This window comes from Canis lupus, chromosome 4 (assembly GCF_048164855.1).
Source record: "Canis lupus baileyi chromosome 4, mCanLup2.hap1, whole genome shotgun sequence".
Classification (NCBI taxonomy): Eukaryota; Metazoa; Chordata; class Mammalia; order Carnivora; family Canidae; genus Canis; species Canis lupus.
In genome coordinates, this window is record NC_132841.1 from 52,031,621 (window position 1) to 52,048,787 (window position 17,167).

General features: G+C 36.8%; 1 protein-coding gene across 3 annotated transcripts in view; it reads left to right on the top strand.

The window, feature by feature from the left end:
* RNF145 (ring finger protein 145) overlaps window positions 1-17,167 on the top strand; it is a 57,776-nt gene that overhangs the window by 8,800 nt on the left and 31,809 nt on the right. For all 3 annotated transcript variants that reach the window (XM_072824314.1, XM_072824315.1, XM_072824316.1), the window contains exon 3: window positions 6,409-6,517. In XM_072824314.1, the coding sequence (XP_072680415.1) occupies window positions 6,409-6,517 (109 nt within the window). The remainder of the gene's footprint in view (window positions 1-6,408; window positions 6,518-17,167) is intronic.

Sequence of the window (17,167 nt, forward strand, 5' to 3'; positions counted from 1 at the left end):
ACATATGTCAATATAAAAGATATATTGGTAAATACATGTATATAGTTATAAATGTATTTTGTACAGATAGGAGAATATACACTGTTCTCAACTTTTTGTTTTAACGTAATGTTACATCACGGCCATAATTACTGCTTTTAGATAATCATGAAATAAAGCTTTGTATGCTGGTTTTATGTTGATGCTTTCTGTTATGCCAAATTTTAAGATTCTGATTAAATCTTAAGGCCTCATTCTCCCCCCAGCCCTCCAGTTCTGTTTTATAGTGGCATAGTTTATCCTTGTATGGCCATACCATAATTTATTGAGCTAATTACTGTTTTCGTGAACACTCTAGTTTCTTCTGCTTTTTCATTCAGTGTGGCACCAAATAATTTTTTTTTAAAAAGATTTTATTTATTTATTCATGAGAGACAGAGAGAGAGGCAGAGACACAGGTAGAGGGAGAAGCAGGCTCCATGCAGGGAGCTCGACATGGGACTCGATCCCGGGTCTCCAGGATCACACCCCGGGCTGTAGGCGGCGCTACACCGCTGCGCCACCGGGGCTGCCCTGAATAATTTTATATAGCTATAATTTTGACAGGTGTAAATATAACCTTAAGATAAATTATTAGAAGTGAAGTTGCTGGGTTAAGGGGTATATATATTTGTAATACTGATCGATATTGCTCTCCCTAGGATTTTGCTGTTTTGTACCTCCACAATGACTGAGAGTTCTGCAGTCTTAACATTCTTATCAAACTTATATTGGCTACTCCAGTAGGTGAAAAATGGGTGTGTTCTAACTAGTTTTAATTTGTATTTCTTTTCTGAGTGAGATTGTGTTTATCCACATGTTTAAGAAAAATGTGTTTCCTCTTCTGAGAGTTGTCAGTTCATGTCCCTTGCCCATTTTTCTATGGGATTTTAGCCCACTCCCCCTTTTTTCCCCAAAGGCACATGCAAAGCTTTATTGGGGGCTACAGATCAATCTGAAGGGAGACACAGAACCAACAGAGTGGTTAGGATTTTAGCTTTTTCTTGCTAAACTTTGTGGGAGTTTGGTATACATTAGGGAGATTAGTCCTTGTCTTGATTTTGGCTTCTGTTTTTTTTGTTTTGTTTTTTTGATATATAGATTTTGTTTTTAATGTGGTCGAATTATTTTTTTATAACAGAATTTTGACTCAGTTATTAAAAAAGACTTCTCTATCATGTTTTTTTCTCCATTATTTTTGTTTTATTCTTTTATATTTACAACTCTGCTCCACTTAGGATTTTATCTGCATGTACATTGTGTTATAGGTATCATTTTTTCCCCCAAATAACTATATGGTAGCCTTCATGTATTTATTAAATAGTTCAACTTTTCCTGAGTGATTATTATATAACAAATTCTCATGTCTATTTAGTTTCATTTTTTTGTTTAAAGATTTTATTTATTTATTCATGAGAGACGGCGAGGGAGGGAGAGAGAGACACACACACAGGCAGAGGGAGAATCAGGCTCCATGCAGGGAGCGTGATGTGGGACTCAATCCTGGGTCTCCAGGATCACACCCTGGGCTGAAGGCGGCGCTAAACCGCTGAACCACCCAGGCTGCCCTTTAGTTTCATATCTGAATATTTTTTTCCCTTTTCTTTTAGTGTGTGGTCTTACTGAATACTTAGACTGTATTTTACTGTCTGGACTTAATCCCTTCATTGTTTTTTTATTTCTTTTTCACAGTTTTTCTGATATTGTTTGCTATGTGAACTTTAGAATTACTTGGTTTAAATTAGGAGGAAGAGATAGCTTAAAGATGCTAACTCTTCTCTGTGTATGAACACAGAGAGCCTCCTTATGTTCCAGATTTCTTTTGAATCCTTCTGTAGTATTTTAAAGTTTTCATTATATAGGTCTTGGACATTCATTGTTAAGTTCTATTCCTAGGTATCATATATCTTTTATTACATTTGTGGCTTTTTCCCCCTTTATATCCTTTGTTACTAAGAGCTCAAAAATCAAGGTAGGGTGCGGTTAAAGTTCATGTTTATGGAATATGTTCCTTCAAATCGAGAAGCTTTCCAGTGTGGGTTCTGTTTGAGGACAGCAAAAAGAAGTGATTGTTTAAATATAACTGGTGGAATGTTAATTATACAACTGTTTAGCAAAGTGTAGTATATAAAAAGGAAAATAGAAATAATATTGAAAAGCTAAAGTGGGGCCATTTGTGAAAAGACCTGAATACATTTATTAGGTATTACATTTAATTTGGTAGATAATGATGGGCCAGTGAAGGATTTAGATCAGGTGAGCTGCATTTTAAGATGGATTAGTGGGATCCCTGGGTGGCTCAGTGGTTTAGTGCCTGCCTTCGGCCCAGGGCGTGATCCTAGAGACCCAGGATTGAGGCTTCAATCAGGCTTCCTGCATGGAACCTGCTTCTCTCATTGCCTGTGTCTCTGCCTCTCTCTCTGTGTGTGTGTGTCTCTCTCATGAATAAATAAATAAAACCTTAAAAAAAAATTAAGATGGATTAGTGTTGTATAGGCTGCTGCATTGGGGAGGGGAAAAACCAGAGGTAAGAAGACGAGTTAGGATTTTCGGCAAGAGGTAATGACAGCCAGAACTAGCTTTGTCAAAGTTGAGAAGGAAAGAATGGGTATGACAATAATTCTGTTAGAGCTGCAGTCATTAAAATGATTAGTGACTAACCTAAAATGTAAAACTCAAGCTTCATTTGTGTCCACATTCTGCAGATCTTCCCATGTTTATAAAGTTGTTGACTGCTTCCTCTTGACAGTGTTTCTGAGTTCTTGTAACTTCCTGACCATTCTTTGAGTTTTTGCTATCATTTTTTAGACTTAAGTGTCCATAGGGTCCCGAATTTGTGTTTAATTTTCATCTTTTGTTGTTTGTGTGATCTCAAATAGTTTCAGCTGCAAGTCTCTCTTTCTGCTTTGCATTGCTTTTTTAACCCTGTAATCTGGGGTTGGTGTTCCTCCTCTATTATCCCACAGCCATCCAGTTATACCTCTGCCATAGCACTTATTCTGCTGCATTCTAAGGGTCCTAATGCTCACCTTCCTTTGTAACTAGATTGTGAGCTCCTTTAAAGTAGGAATGGTATGGTCTGTAATCTCCGTATTTCCAGCACCTAGCTTGTGCCTGGTACTGAATGGATTTCTAATTACTGTTCAGCATCTCCACCTAAATATTCTGTACACACTTCAATTTATGATTACTGAACTCATCTTTATCATTTTTAACTCAAACCTCCTCCTCCTTCTGTGTTTCCTATCTTAATAGCAAAGCTGTCCTCTTGATTACTTCTCAAGCTAAAACATCAGACTCCTCTTCACTTCCTTGTTCTCAACCACTCACCCATAGGTAACCACTGAGACTTATTCAAATATGTATCTCATAGCTGATCCTGCCAACTCCATACCAAAGCTGCTGATTTTTCCAGGTCCTCATTTTTTTCCCCCACTACTAAAATCACCTTTATTTTTTTTATATTTATTTTTTAAAAGGATTTTATTTATTTATTCATGAGAGACACAGAGAGAAAGAGAGGCAGAGACACAGGCAGAGGCAGAAGCAGGCTCCATGCAGGGAGCCTGACGCGGGACTCGATCCTGGGTCTCCAGGATCAGGCCCTGGGCTGAAGGCGGTGCTAAACCGCTGAGCCCCCCGGGCTGCCCTAAAATCACCTTTAAATAGCAGAAATTCTTGCATTTTGTTAGGAGCATTCATTAATGTTATTTTAGGTAGGTCATTATTTTTAAATGCTGCTGGCCTTGCGTTTTAATTATAAATTACTGTTGGGTTAGCTTCATCATTATCAGTTGAGGTTGTTGAGGTTTGTTAGAATGAATAGTGATGCATATTTGCATCAGCAATAGTTTTGGCTGGTGTTTTTCTTTTTTCGGCTTGTGTTTTTCAAATGATTAAATTATATGCATATTGTGGTTCAGTTCAAATAACTTCTACTGTTTTGCTTTAGCAGTATTAATAATTCCTTAAGATTCTTCTTGTGTGGGGACCCCTGGGTGGCGCAGCGGTTTAGCGCCTGCCTTTGGCCAGGGCGCGATCCTGGAGACCGGGATCGAATCCCACGTCGGGCTCCCGGTGCATGGAGCCTGCTTCTCCCTCTGCCTATGTCTCTGCCTCTCTCTCTCTCTCTCTCTCTCTCTGTGTGACTATCATAAATAAATTAAAATTAAAAAAAAAAGATTCTTCTTCTGTGATATATTTTATCACAGTTACTTTTCCACTGAAATGTGAAAGAGGATATAGATGAGCCATAGGGTTTTTTGTTTTGTTTTTTTGGCTTCTTACTTTAAGTATATCTAAAAGACTTGAGAACTGTTAGCACAGTCTAACCTCCTTATTATTATATATATTTATATTGAGGCATTAGTCACCAGATCTGTTGGTATCATCTGCCAGTACTTTTTTATTTACACCAAATTGTATTTTAGCCTACTAAGTTTATTGTTTCCCGAAAATGTCCTTTGGTTTTCATGCCTGCCATTCTCTTTTCCCAGATTGCTGCTGCTTTTTTCTTGGCCTGTGAAGATCCATTCACCCTTCTAGGTCCAGGTCAAACTTAATCATTTAACCAACCATAGCCCTTCTGCTATTGGTTTATTACAGCACCAATATTGTATCATACTTTTGTCCATGTTTATTTTTTCACTAGACTGTGATTACTTTATTCTTGGGTCTTCCATGTCTAGGAATGCATATGGATCACACTTTACATGTAATAATCGGTTGAGTGACTGGATAATTGAAAGAATGAATGAAATCAGTATGTTTGGTCTAGAGGATTTGGCAGCTGTTTTATGAGATCTACACGAAAAGGGAAAGATAATATCTGGAAAGAGATATGATAGTTCATTAGAAGAATTTAAGGAGACGTTTCATGCAATAGATTGAATTCTTCAGCCACAAACACTAAACATGCTTGCTAAATAAACATCCCTTTAAATACAAAATACAAAATACAAAACCGCTGCGCCACCCAGGGATCCCTAGAAAAATTATTTTAAGAAATTAAAAAAATAGAAATACTTCTCTCTAGTTTCTGTTGGATTGTTCTAAAGTTAGATGTGTGGGGAAATCTGAATTCTACCTCTTTAGTCCCTATCATATTGCTCCTGTTTCTCTAGCTTTAAGTATGATTAATTCCTTAGCTTTAAGCCTGAGAGGTATTATTAGGGATATCCATGCCCTAATAAAGACTCATTAATAAGTAGAGTATAGATTGGTGATGACATTGGAAAGATAACTTGGGTTTGAGTCAGAGTGAATGGGATTTAGGAGAAAGAGTGAGCTAGCCTGTTGAAGGGGAGGTAGGAAGCTCAGTTTGTACACATGCATGAGAACATTTAAGTGGAATATATCTCTGGCATCATGAGGTAGGAGATGTCTGCTTAGAGTAAGAAATGATTACTTTGTGTGTGTATGTAGTAGGTAGGTTCTCAGTAACTTTGTTGATAATATACATTTGGAATGGTATATTCTAAGCAACAGCATAAATTCTTTGAGAAACTTTATAGAGAGAAAAGCAATTATTCAGGGACTAGATTTCCTATGTTTATTTGAGAGAGTAAAAAGAAAGTGGAGATTTAAAGGAAATCCACAGAGCCAGTTTTGAGGTTGGTTGCTTCAGGTGCAACCAGCCTCAAAAGGTTGTGCTGGCACAAGAATAAGCAGGATGTTTTAGATTTGACAAGTTGGCAATGGTTGACTTCTGAGGTTCTTTAGAGTGGAAGGGTAAAGAGGGCTCATAGAGACTTTGTAGAGGATAAAGTGGGAATAGTGGATGGTTAGAAAACAGAAGCATTGGTAGAGGTAGTTTATAACATTTGTCAGTGGAATGAGAAAGGTAGGTAATAGAAAAAGGAAAAATCAGCACAAAGAGAGGTTTTTCTTCAAGATTAGAATAAGAGCCCTCTACATCCTTTGAAAAGAAAGGCGTGCACTGGTGTCAGGGAATGTTGAAAGATACAGGAGATAGAGGTTGTTCAGGAGTTGGAAAAATAAGATCTTGAGTCAAGTGGAAGAGGCAGCTTTAGAGAGGGACATTAAGGACAGTTCTTCCTCTGGGACTAGAGAATGACAGAATTGATGTAGAACTAGTAAGTGAACATCAAGGAAAGGTAGGTAATGAGAGAAGTCCTGGTGTACCTTTGTGTGTTGTTTTGATTATAAAGTAGAAAAATCTACCAAGAAAGTGAAAACTGCCTTCTTTTCAACAGAACATCTATACTGATTTATACTGTATTAAACTTATTTTGATAGTGAAGTAAAAAACCTCAAGGTTGTTGAAACCTGATTGGAAAGTAATTTACTTCAAATTCTTTTTATGTGTAATTATTTGGGAGACTGAATTAGAATCATTTTATTTATAATCTCTTTTTTTTTCTACTACAGGTTATATATTAAGTGTTGTGTTACTAACTTTGCCCAGGCAGCATCTGGTTCAACTTTACCTGTATTTTTTGACTGCCCTGCTCCTCTATGCTGGACATCAAATCTCTAGGTAAGAATGTGACCTTGCTTTTGAAATGTATGACTAAATTTGAAGTTTTTCAGTACTGATAAAATACTTTTCTTATGAACACTGTTAAGAAGCTGAGGCTTTGCTAAATATCCAAAACAGTTTTTTTGATATTTGTTTTCTAAGTAAATATTAGTGTATAGAATTAATAGCTGGGGTTGTGCTTCAAATTTTATTTCCTGCTTTGAAAAACAATCCAAATACGAAATGGGCCCTAAGATTATGTTTACAGAGATACTTAGGAGCTTTTCTATATTACCTAAGAAGAGAATTTCTGAAGATAGGCTGTAGAACATTTAACAGTTATGGACTTGATTACTTTCATCATTTTACGAAGTCAGTTTATGCTGCATATGAAACAGCGCAGCCATGTATATAGTGGATGATTTATATGATTTATTTGATGAGGTTCATGGTATAGCTCAGAATTCTGCATCTTTAGTAATACTGTGTTTGCCTAGGTCTGCTAGTCCTAAATTTTAAGACTGTGATTTGCCAGTGAAAATGAACTTCCTACTTTGGAGCAAGAATGTTAAAATACAGGGGAACCAAAAGCCCACACAGTAAATGTAATAGAGGTATAAATAGATTTGGGAGGTATAATTTTCTCTCTCTCTCTCTTTTTTTTTTTTTTTTAGAGAGAGAGTGTAGGTACAAGTTGGTGGGGGGCAGGGCCAGAAGGAGAGGGAGAGAATCTTAAGCAGACTCCACACCCAGCATGGAGTCCCATGCAGGACTTGATCTCATGACCCTAAGATTGTGGCCTGAGCCAAAATCAGGAGTTGGACTTTTACCTGATTGAGTCACCCAGGCGCCTCTAATTCCTTTTGTCTGGACTGAAATGTATAACCATAATGAAATATACTCCCAATCCTAAAAAGAGTGATGGTTACTTTGCATGTATAAAAAGATGTAGCTTTCTGTAGTTCTGAAAAACAGATTCTGGTATTGGCATTTAATGAATCAAAATTAATCTTAAAACAGCATTTTTATATTAGTAGAATTGAATTGACATAGAAACCTTTTCTACTCTCTGATTATAAAATAATACTGTTTATTGTTGATGACTTTTGGGAAATAGAGAAAATTTAAAGGCAGTAACAATCACCTGAAATTATGCTACTCAGAGATAAACCTATTAAAATTCTGGCATTTCCTCCCAATTTTTTTTAATACCTTCCAGTTTTCACCACTTTCATGGATACAAAAGAGTTTAAATAACAATAGTCACTGACTCTTGGCCCCTCTTGTTGAAGAAAGACTTTCATCCTCTGTAATACTTCATCATCCAGTTATTTCTTAAAGGCTCTATAGTATTCTGCAGAAACTCAGTCTTTTCATTTTCCACTCCTTTGTTCCTCTCTGATCACTTTCCTCTTCTCAAAATGGTACCTGGAAGGTGGTGTTTTGCTCTCTAACTTTTGCTGTTTTGCCCAGGGCATGTTGTTGGGTGTCAAAGTTGGAAAACCTGGAGCTGCCAGAGTAGGGCTACATTTTTTATAATCGTAACAGTGCTTGAAACTGAACTGTTTTACTCTAAATTGAAGGCATGAGTTTTCTAATTTTGTATCACACAAGTGTGTCCCTGTGTCTTGGACTCTTTCATGGGAGCATGAAGTAGATTTGGAGCATCTTTCTCCACATAGTTTAAAATAGTTCAGGGACCAGTAATAACAGAGACAACATGGTGTCCTTCCTATTGCAGCACCACCAGTCCCAAACCCCGACACAGTCTGTTCCTGTGGCCTTGCCCAAGATACCTCTGAATCTGAGCTCAAGCTCAAGGTAGAGACATTTCTCTATCTTTATTAATTTTTAAGCAAAAATTCTATCTGTAGAGTATAATGCAGTAGAGTAGATAGGCGTTTTGTTTTTTTTTTTTTTTAAGGTTTTATTTATTTATTTTTAAGAGACAGAGAGAGAGAGAGGCAGAGACACAGGCAGAGGGAGAAGCAGGCTCCACACAGGGAGCCTGATGTGGGACTTGATTCTGGGCCTCCAGAATCACGCCCTGGGCCAAAGGCGGGTGCCAAACTGCTGAGCCACCCAGGGATCCCAGTAGATAGGCTTCTGATTTATAATTTTTTTTGTGTAGATGAGTGCCTAGCCACCTAAGAGTGCCATATCTTTTGGAGAAGTGCGTGGTGACTGGAGAATTTCGAATTCTGTGTTCCTTATTTACTGCAATATAACCTTTGTGTCACTTATTAGATAGGTCTCCTTTTCCTTAATCTACAAAGTGGTAGTAATATCGTAAGGGGCTATTGTAAAGATTCAGTAAGATAAAGGATGTAAAGCTCTTAGAGTAGTTGAGTGTAGAGCTGAATGACTTTTTTCCTTTTTTTTTTAAGTTTTAATTCCAATTCAGTTAATATACAGTGTTATGTTAGTTTTAGGTATACAATACAATGATTCAGCAATTCTATACACAGTATTCAGTACTCATCATGGTAAGTATACTGTTTAATACCCATCACTTATTTCACCCATCTTCCCTACCCCTGCCCACCTCCCCTCTGGTAACTTTCAGTTTGTTCTCCATAGTTGACTCTGTTTGTTGATTTGTCTCTTTTTTCCCCTTTGTTTTATTTCTTAAATGCCACATATGAGTGAAACCATATGGTATCTGTATTTCTCTATTTTATTTATTATTATACTTGATAGCTCCATCCATGCAGTTGCAGATGGCAAGATTTCTTTTCTTTTTTTTTTTTTTTTTTTGTGGCTGAATAATATTCTGGGTGGTGTGTTTGTATGTGTATGCATACACATATACCACATCTTCTTTATCCATTTATCCGTCAATGGACACTTGGGCTGCTTCCATAATTTGGCTATTGTAAATAATGACACAGTAAACATAGGGGTGCATATATCCTTTTGAATTAGTGTCTTTGTATTCTACTGTAAATACCCAATAGTGGGATTACTGGATCATGGGGTAGTTCTATTTTTAATATTTTGAGGAACCACCATAGTGTTTTCCAGAGTAGGTGCAACGGTTTGCATTCTGACCAACAGTGCAGGAGGGTTCCTTTTTCTCCACATTCCTGCCAATACTTGTTGTTTCTTGTGTTTTAATTTAGCCATTCTGACAGGCGTGAAGTGATATCTCTCTGTAGTTTTGATTTGTATTTCCCTGCTGATGAGTGATCTTGAACATCTTTTCATGTGCCTCTTGGCCATCTGTATATCTTTGGAGAAATGACTATTCATGTCTTCTGCCCATTTTTTAATTGGATTGGTTTTTGGGTGTAGTGATCAGTGAATTATTTTTTTTTTAAAAGAGAGAATAAGAGCTTGAGTGAGCAAATGGGTAAGGGAGAGCACAAGGGGAGGGAGAGGGACAAGCAGACTCCACATGGAGCATTTACCCCATGATGGGGTTTGATACCATGACCCAAACCAAAATCAAGAGTCAGACGATCAACTCATTAAGCCATCCAGGCCACCCCTCTGCTCAGTGAATTTTAACTAACATGTCTTTCTTATTATGTAGAAGTCTTTTATGAACATTCTTTAAAAAATGACTTTAAATCAGAGTATTTTATGGTAGAGCTATATAATGATAGCTTTTTAGAGTTGATGTAGTTTCTTCGATTATTTTTTAAAATTCTAAACTTCAAGGTAGGGTTATGAAAATTGTTGCTTTTATTAGTTATAATTCTGGGTGAGAAAACAGTGATCCTGTACTTTCCTTCATGCTTTTTTGGTTTCTATGTGGTTTAGTGGTATAGTGATGGCCGAAGGCATGTAGCCCTGTTTTTATATGTATATATAGTATTACCATCCAGGCTTTTTCAGAGGTCAGAATTCTATTATGTAAGGATAAACAGAGCCCTGACATGTCAGAGCTGAATACAAACCTTTTTCTGACCATTTTTCTGGCGGCAGTTTTAACTTTAGACGTTTAATTTATGGAAATGTTTTTTTAATGTTTAAAGTTTGTTTTTATTGGGCAGCCTGGGTGGCTCAGCGGTTTAGCGCACCCTTCCGTCCAGGGCCTGATCCTGGGGACCCGGGATCGAGTCCCACGTTGGGCTCCCTGTGTGGAGCCTGCTTCTTCTCCCTCTGCCTATGTCTCTGCCTCTCTCTCTTTGTGTGTCTCATGAATAAATAAAATCTTAAAAAAAAAAAGTTTGTTTTTATTATTATAAAATGAAATGTACTTTAAGTAATCGCAGCTATAATAAAATTTTAGAGTGTACAAATCATTTCCTATTTTTTATTTCATTTAGATCCTTTTTAATAATCCTTTCATATTTATAGAAGAAAAACCAAAGTGGGCAAATAACTGGGAGGAACAATCCCAGACTTTAACTTGAATGTAGATTTTTCTAATTGGTAGTTTATTCCCAGGGAGGCAGCATGGTTAGTGGAAAGAAAATAAATTCTAGAATTAGACTGAGTATGAACTAGTTTCCCTATGTTACCTTGGCAAGTTGCTTCTTTGAAAATGTAAAAGGAAGACAATGTCCATCTTAAGGTGTAAGTTTTGATATTAACCTAACAAATTTCAAGAAATGGTGTGTTGAGAATTTCTTTTCTTAGTATAATTTATACTAGATGATGCTGTCTTAGAAAAGGTTAACAAAGATGTGTTACCCTTGAATTATTCATAATATGTCACATTTATAAATATTGAGGCTTGAATATTACATTTATAAAATTTTAAGGCTGAAGTTTTTTAGTTTTAGAAAACGTAATGGTTCAGATTTCATGTAGCAACCTTATAACTATCTTTTTCTTTAACAGCTTTATTGAGATAAAATTTACATACCTATTTAAAGGATATAGCTCAGTGGTTTTAGTACATTCACAGAATTATACAGACCATCACTATGATTGATTTTAGAACATTTTCATCACTCCAAAAAGAAACCCTGTACCCATCAGCAGTCACTCCCCATTTTCCATCGGTCCCTTTCCCCCCAAGCTTAGGCAAATGTCAGTCTATTTTCTGACTCTATGGATTGGCCTATTGTGGACATTTCATACAGATACATACAGTATGTGGTCCTTTGTGCCTGGCTTCTTTCACTTAGCATGTTTTCAAGGTTCATCTATGGTGTAGCGTGTATTACTACTTTTTCTGTCCAAATCATATTCTATTGTATGAATATACCATGTTTTGTTCATCCATCTATTGATGAACATGGGTTCTTTCCACTTTTTGGCTATTTTAAGTAGTGCTGTGAACATTATGGGTAGGTGTTGTGTGGACATACTTTTTTCCTTGGGCATATAACTTTGGGGTGGAATTGCTGGATCATAAGATATTTGTGTTCAACCTTTTAAGGAACTGCCATAGTATTTTCCTTTTTAAAGATTTTATTTTTAAGTAATCTTTATACCACATGGGGCTCAAACCTACAACCCTGAGATCAAGAGTTGCATGCTGTACCCACTAAGCCAGCCAGGTGCCCCTGCTGAACTCTTTTCTAAAGCAGCTATATTATTTTTACCAGCAATATATGAGGGTTCCAATTTCTCCACATCCTTGCCAATACTTACTGATAAGTCTTTGTTAGTATAGCTATCATAGTGAGTGTGATGTGATATTCTATCTGATTTTGATTTGCACTTCCCTGATGGCTGATGGTATTGAGCATCTTTTCATGTGTTCATTAACCATTTGTAAATCTTTTTTAGAAAAATGTTTATTCAGATTCTTTGCCAGGTGTTTAATTGGGTTGTCTTTTTTTTAAATTATTATTACTGGGTTGTAATACAACTCAATTCTAGATAGAAGTCTTTTATCAGTTATATGATTTACAAATATTTTTTACCATTCAGTCTAGTTATATTAAGGCAATGTGTAGTATGGTATTAAGGAGAATCAATACTTGGATAATTTAATTAATTCGGTACTTCAGAAACGGACTATATAAGAAGTCATTTGCAGTTACTAATTTCTTAAACTGAAAATTTCATAAGCTCTTGGGGTACCTGAGTGGCTTAGTCGATTGAGCAGCTGGCTGCCTTCTGCTCAGGTTATGATCCCAGGGTCCTGGGATACTGCTCTGCATAGGGCTCCCTTGCTCAGCAGAGAGCCTGCTTCTCCCTCTCCCTCTGCTGCTCCCCCTGCTTGTGCATTCTCTTCATGAGCGCGTGCTGTTTCTCTCTCTCTGCCAAATGAGTAAGTAAATAAAATCTTAAAAAAAAATGCATAAGCTCTTGAAAAGCTGGGTTTCTGTTTTCCCTTAAGACGTGTACTCAAATAAGGGTGCCTGGGTGGCTCAGTTGGTTAAGCATCTGACTTTGGCTTAGATTATGATTTCTCGGGGTCCTGGGATTGAGCCCTACATCCAGTCATTGGAGAGTCAGCTATTCCTTCTCCTGTCCCTCCCCACCCTCCCTCTCTCTTTCTCTCTCTCAAAAACTATATAAAATCTTAAAAAAAAAAAAAAAAAAAAGACATATACTCAAATAATGAAGCTGATTACCCTTAAATGAATAAAAATGTGTTTAGAAAAAAAAAAACCTTTTGTAGAATATGTCTAGAATGGATATTGCTTGTAGTTCATAGGAATTAAACTTTAGAAAATCCATGGCCTCAGGTCATGTAGTATGGACATTTAATATTCTGTTTGAACTCATTAGAATTTGATAAATTTCAGGTTCTTGAACTCTTAAAAGTACTAAACTATGTTTTTCATTTTGAGTAATATAAGGAATGTATTTTCCAGTTTCAATCCTGCTTTAAAATTGAGACTATCCAGAACTATAGGGGAAGAAAGAAAAACTCTACAACTGATAGGACCATTCCTGCAAGGGTATGGTCTTGATTTACAACACAGTTGTGTGTTTTTCTCTAAAATTTTTAAATTCCAGTATTCTTGAATTCCTTGTCTTACTGTTTGATTTATGAACCAACGTGTCCATTTTATGTGTGTATGAGTTGAATTAAGAGCCCATGGGTTTCACAGTATTAAAAGTATACTCCTTTTTATCCTGTCTTGGTATGTAAGTAGGGTTTCAAATGAAAAATTTTACCAAGAATTATTTATATGTAAAATACAGATTATTAGCTACCCATTTCATGAAAGTTGGTTTCATTTAAGGTTTCTCTATTACAGGACTATTAGCATTTTAGGCCAGGTCATGCTTTGCTGTGGGGGCAATCTTGTGTGTATGTTACTGCCTCTGCCCCCTAGATCATATAGCACCCCCTTTCTAGCAATTGTGAAACCAGAGTGTCCCTAATTGCCAAATGTGCTTTTCTGAGTAACAACATTCATTTCTTTCTTTTTCTTTTTCCTGGGTAACACAATTTAAATTTAACTGCTGTTAAATAAAGGAATTAATAAAATGAGTTTTGTCATTATATACTCTGCTTTTAATTTTGACAGGAATAAAATTGAGCCATTTCAGTATTTGATAAGTTTTCTTCTTTTGAACATTATCAGATCCAGGCACTAAATATTTCAGTGAGGAGTCAGAAAGAAGCTAAAGAGAGAAGCAGGGTGGCAGAGATGATTTAAATAATTGAGCTCAGGGTAAATGAACTATTCAGTTACTAGCACATTGTTTAGGGTATAATAGGTACTCAAATACAGGTGCTAGAAAATCTGAGTATCTGGGATTCCTTAAATTGAGCAATGCCTTTTGTTTGCACATATTGCATAAGATAGCTTTGAGAGTTCACCACTTTATTCTCTGTAAAAGTAGATTAGGTTTCTTTAGAATTACAGTTTGAAAGCTTTAAGTGGCCGGAATGTACAAATTATACTAAGTCGTTCAGGCTGTTTAAGAGATGTTACCAGGTCAGTTGTGAATTGGTAAGCTTCTAGGTTTTGTTGTTATTTTTTGTAACTTGTATGCTTCTCTTTATAGCAAGAATTTTTCTAATTGCAAGCTATCCTTGAGGCTCTTTTCATATATCTCCTACATTCTTTTTTTTTTTTTTTTTAAAGATTTTATTTATTTATTCATGACAGACACAGAGAGAGAGGCAGAGGGAGAAGCAGGCTCCATGCGGGGAGCCTGATGTGAGACTTGATCCTGGGTCTCCAGGATCACACCCTGGGCCGAAGGGAGGTGCTAAACCACTGAGCCACCCAGGGATCCAATCTCCTACATTCTTATGCCCCCAGACAGTTTCAATTGCTGTATAATAGGCTACCACAGGGGACAAGAGAAGTAGATTTTCAAAGTGTTTAGTTTATTAGTGCTCAGGGTTGATCGTTAGTATTGTACAAATTGCACAAATGAAAAATGTTTAAGAAGGTAAAGATTTTATTCAGTTATAAGTAGACAGCAGGGATTCTTGCTTCTGACCAGCCTAATACATTTTACCATTTAAATCTTCTAAATTGAAAAAACAAATAGTACTTTTGAACATTTCATCTGATTCAGTCTTAAAATAGTTATTAAATTCTATTAAAAATTAGAATTTCATGACTCTTGCATCAGATTAATTTTTGGCTTAAAATGACTCATGGAATTTGGGTAATTTCTTGTCTGGAGCCTTCTTATTTGGTTTTACTGTCTTGTTTATTTATGTTGTGAATGACCCACTTTGTTGAGAGACTGAGTAATCAAGAGTTTTTATTGTCCAAGTAAGATGCCATGAAGTTGTTCATAACTTAGATATAGAGATCTTTGTTCAAACATTGATCCCTATTACAGTTCTTCTGTGTACTTTGGGATGCAATGTCTGGGTTCTTTTTCAGAAGAGATAGCTCATTAGAGGTTACTTGGTGAGACCAGTAGTTTAGCATTTACTGAAGCCACTGCCCTGACTCTGGCAAGCCAGGCTCAGCTGGCCCATAGAAGTACTACAGGCTTTCTGGGCATGGCCTTCTTTACTGAGGAGGGATTTACTGGTGAGTCAGCCAAACAGGGAAGATTCTGAAGGACTGTCTTGAGAGACAGGAGTTGAGCCAAAGGAGAAAGGGTCTAAGGTGCCTAGAGAAGGTGTTAACTTCTTTGGTAGGATGATTGGACCAGTGGCTCAGGTCACACAGTAATGGGGGAGGTTAGAGCATTGAGGAGAGCTATTCTTAGGGTCCTAGAGGAAAGCAGCACAGAGAGTTAGTGGGAGGAAACCGTTTAACACCATGTTGTTGTCATTAGGGCCTAAAGGATGATTCTTCTGGAAGGCAGTTCTCCCTTAGTATCCCATAATCTTGTCAAATCACAAAGTCATGAAATACAGAGACTGAAAAAGAACTAAAAAGAAAATCATTCTCGATTTTTATAGCATTTCTAAAATTGCAATGATTAGATTAAATAATTTGTTTAATGTGTGTTTCTTTTCCTGGTTTGTAAGCTCGTGCTAACATGTGTTTCTTGTGTGCTGTAGTATTCCCAGAGTTTAGCAGTGTGCTAGCAACATATTATGTATACAGTAAATTCGTTTTTTAAAAAACAGACTTTATTTTTTAAAAGATTTTATATATTTGACAGGGAGAGCGAAAGAAAGAGAACACCGGCAGGGGTGGGGGGAGCTGCAGAGGCATAAGGAAAAGCAGACTGAGGGCTCTATCCCAGGACCCTGGGATCATGAACTGAGCCACCCAGGTGCCCCCAGTAAATTTTTGAGCTTAAAAGAAAAAGTATAGAGCTTGTTAATTTTCCTTACAAGTTTTGTTATGTGAAGTTAGAATTCTTAAAAGAAAGGCAAACAAGCTATAAAAAAAGAAGATAAACTAAGGTAGGCTAGGAAATAATACAAAGTAATTAAAAATATCTCAGCAATAAGAAATTTCTAGAGTAATGGGTTTGCTGAGTTATATATAAAATATCAGTAATAGGATTACAAAAGCAAACAAGGGAAAGAAAACATGTCCGGGAACCCAGCTCTGCAATCTCCCCCCCCCCCCACCCCCTTAAGAGATCTGCTGGGGAAAAAAAAAATCTGGGGACTGAGCCCTCGGGGGCAACTTTTTGGCTCTTCCAGGGAATAGTGCTCATATAGGCGTCCCTCCTCCCTTTTTATTGAATTCACATAAAACAAAAGTAACCTTTACAGTGAATAATTCGGGGATCCCTGGGTGACTTAGCGGTTTGGTGCCTGCCTTCAGCCCAGGGCGTGATCCTGGAGTCCTGGGATTGGGTCCTGCATCGGGCTCCCTGCATGGAGCCTGCTTCTCCCTCTGCCTGTATCTCTGCCTCTCTCTCTCTCTCTCTCTGTCTCATAGATAAATAAATAAAATCTTAAAAAAAATAAAAATAAATAAAGTGAATAATTCATTGGCATATAGTACATTCATAATGTTATGCAACTATGACCCTTATCTAACTCCAGAACATTTTCATTACCCCACGGTAAAAACCAGTACCCATTATGTGTCCTTTACATTTTCTCGCCTCCAGCCCCCAGCAAGCAGCAATCTGCACTTTGTCTTGGTGGGTTTTCCTTCTTTATAATTGGACCTATTGGAGAGGGATCTACTGTGGTCACAAGAAATTTATGTGGCTTTTAGAGACCTAGGACTCAGAACTCTTTCAAATATAAATTTATTTCTTACATAGCATTTTCAAAGACTTCATATATGTTAAGTGGTATTTATATGTGTTTTCATTTTAAAGTTCATATTTCTCTTAATTCTTTAGTTTTCTGTCTTAAAGCTTTATAAAATATGATAATTTTACATTGATGGTTATGTAGTAATGTAGGCATCAGAT